The 2,500-nt window shown below is 39.0% G+C and overlaps 1 protein-coding gene and 1 long non-coding RNA gene across 4 annotated transcripts in view; one reads left to right on the top strand and one right to left on the bottom strand.

Moving 5' to 3' along the window:
* The window catches only part of myo9b (myosin IXb), a 33,173-nt gene that overhangs the window by 26,032 nt on the left and 4,641 nt on the right, over window positions 1–2,500 (top strand). For all 3 annotated transcript variants that reach the window (XM_086074901.1, XM_086074919.1, XM_086074910.1), the window contains 2 exons: window positions 856–984; window positions 2,083–2,188. In XM_086074901.1, coding sequence (XP_085931027.1) covers window positions 856–984; window positions 2,083–2,188 — 235 coding nt within the window. The remainder of the gene's footprint in view (window positions 1–855; window positions 985–2,082; window positions 2,189–2,500) is intronic.
* LOC147180916 (uncharacterized) overlaps window positions 644–2,500 on the bottom strand; it is an 8,161-nt gene continuing 6,304 nt past the window's right edge. The window contains exon 4 of the long non-coding RNA XR_015094722.1: window positions 644–1,850. This is a non-coding gene — a long non-coding RNA (uncharacterized LOC147180916). The remainder of the gene's footprint in view (window positions 1,851–2,500) is intronic.

Here is a 2,500-nt window from a genome sequence, read left to right as displayed (position 1 = left end):
AAAGATACCAAATATGTAAATGAGCGCAATACTGTCACCTAGTGGTGTTTTACCATTGTTGGTGAAATGAAAAAGATACTCTATCTGTTTAAAAAAAAAAAAATTGTGTGTGTATAAGTTGATTTAATTTAGTTATTTTTTTCTGTTCTACGGTTATCGTCACACATTTTTTTAGTGCCGGGTTTACTTTTTTGTCATTCTGATTGAAATCATCCCAACCAAAGATCTCTGGTCAACTGTTTACATTTGCGTGATCCATTCTGATCTGCCATTTACGTGCGCCACTACATTAATCAAAACAGCCGTTTTATAGCCATGTGACATGTGAAGAACAATGTAAACGTTTATTAAGGTAGACACTTGTCTATTTAGCACGGTAGTTGTGATTGTTTTAACACTATTATTAGTACAACAGCTTGATTAAAAACAAGTTACAAGTAGCTTAAAACAAGTTCTCGCTGCCATTTTTCAAGTGCGCACATTTCCATCAAAGACTGAGCACGTGCAAACCGGACGCAGCCTGGCTATTCCATTTGAAAGGTTTGCATGTTGTTTGTTTAAAGTGGCAAAAAAGAACTTTATATCACCCCTGTGAATTCAATTGAAATTGTATTCGGATTCTGCGTTTTTATTCCAATTGAGGTTTTTACCGGTCTATGCAGTATTTTCATTCCATGTGGTCATTTGGATTCATTCTAATCAGAATATAAGACTCGGGCGACTGTTAGCTTTGTTAATCTTTAGTGACATCACGAAAAAGTAAAAAAATACTTGTGGAGATTGTACCTTTGGTGCTCCTTCGGCTAAAGTCTCAAATTTACTGACTTGCACTTTTTTGTTTTTATATCATGTTAGACCCTGAGGCTGCCAATCTGGAGAACTACCCCATCCACACCATCACAGGCCTGGTGAAACGTTGGCTCCGAGAACTGCCTGACCCGCTCATGACCTTTTCTCTCTATAGTGACTTCCTGCATGCTGTGGGTGAGTTCATATGAATGTACAATGGTGCCTTGAGATAAGGGTTGAATTGATTCCATGACCAGACTTAGGCAAAAATAGCTCTACATATTATCATTTATATAACAACACACAGTAATGACATAATTAAATGCATTTCAAAACAATTGAACAGTTTTTGTCACGTTGCACCAATGAATGGCCATTTGCTCCTGCTCTTTTTGGTGTGCCTGCCTTGGCCACCTGGGGGCGCAGTGTAAGACAGACAGACTGATACACTGCTCATTTTAGACATCTCTACTCCTTCAGCTCACCAGTGTGGCACTAATATTAATTATTCTTTACATAAAGAATTTATGACCGTCGGTACTGTTGTATTGATTTTCTAAATGTGGTTATGCACTGTTTAATCCATTATTTAAAGGATTACAGCATCACAACATAAATGCCAATTAGCGTTAACCTTAAACGAGGCGACTGAAAGGCTAGGCTATGTGCTTGTTTTAAATACGCACTTGAGCCTCTCTTTTTTAAGAATTGTTCATTATTTGTAAAAATGCTACTGATTGTGAAGTCAGTTGAGTTGAGTTCGCAGCCACCATACATCACTCGTATCTGAAGTCTGTGCACGCACATCAAAGCCAAAAATCGACCTAACGATAGCTCGTATCTCGAAAAACTCGTAAATTGAGTCACTCGCATCTGAAGGCACCATTGTATTTTGTTTTGCTAGTAGAGTGGCTTCGTCAGCCGCCTCTTGTCATCTTGCCAGCAAGTGTGGTAAGAGTGAGCTGTATCACATCAGCAAGTTCAGTATGCATAACAGTGGGTTGATCTTTCCGGAAAGTGTGCGCATTCCAAGCAGTTTTGGTCTGTCTCTTCTTCAGAACCTATAATGTGGAGAAGAAGAAAAAATATTTGAACTGGTGGAGGTAGCACTTTGTTCATCTGCTCATAGTCGCAAACATGCATGTAAGAGAAAATAGAAAAGAGGCAGAAGGTGTTTAAATTTGCTGCTATGGCTCTATTGTGGAAATTTTATGGAATCTGTGTGAAAGCGTATTCCGAGCATACTCTTGATGTTCTGGAAATTAATCGACCCTCTCGGTTGTTTGTTTGCAGAGTTTCCAGAGAGGGCTGAGAGAATACGGGCAGTGTACCAAAAGGTGGATGAACTTCCCCTTGCCAATTACAACACATTGGAGCGGCTCATCTTCCACCTTGTCCGGTAAAAAGACGTTTTATACAGCTGTTATGAGTATCATTGTAAGACTTTTTGAAGGAATTAGGCCTAATTTACTAATAAACAAGTAGCAACATTTGTATTCTGCACTCAAGTTGAATGTATATGTGAACCGGACCTGGCCCCTTTTCTTCACACCACTGTGAGTATGTGTGTCCGCAGCGGCCTTAATTAAAATAACCCATGCCCATTTTTATTTTCCCAAAAAGGACGTCTGTTATAAACACCTCAGCCAATGCTCAGAGGATTAAAAAAAAATACCAATTTGAAAAAGATGGCTTGCTGAACACAAAACCT

Source organism: Leptonotus elevatus, chromosome 1, assembly GCF_054856555.1.
Source record: "Leptonotus elevatus isolate MCC_2025b chromosome 1, RoL_Lele_1.0, whole genome shotgun sequence".
Classification (NCBI taxonomy): domain Eukaryota; kingdom Metazoa; phylum Chordata; class Actinopteri; order Syngnathiformes; family Syngnathidae; genus Leptonotus; species Leptonotus elevatus.
This window is presented reverse-complemented; position numbering and strand designations above follow the sequence as displayed.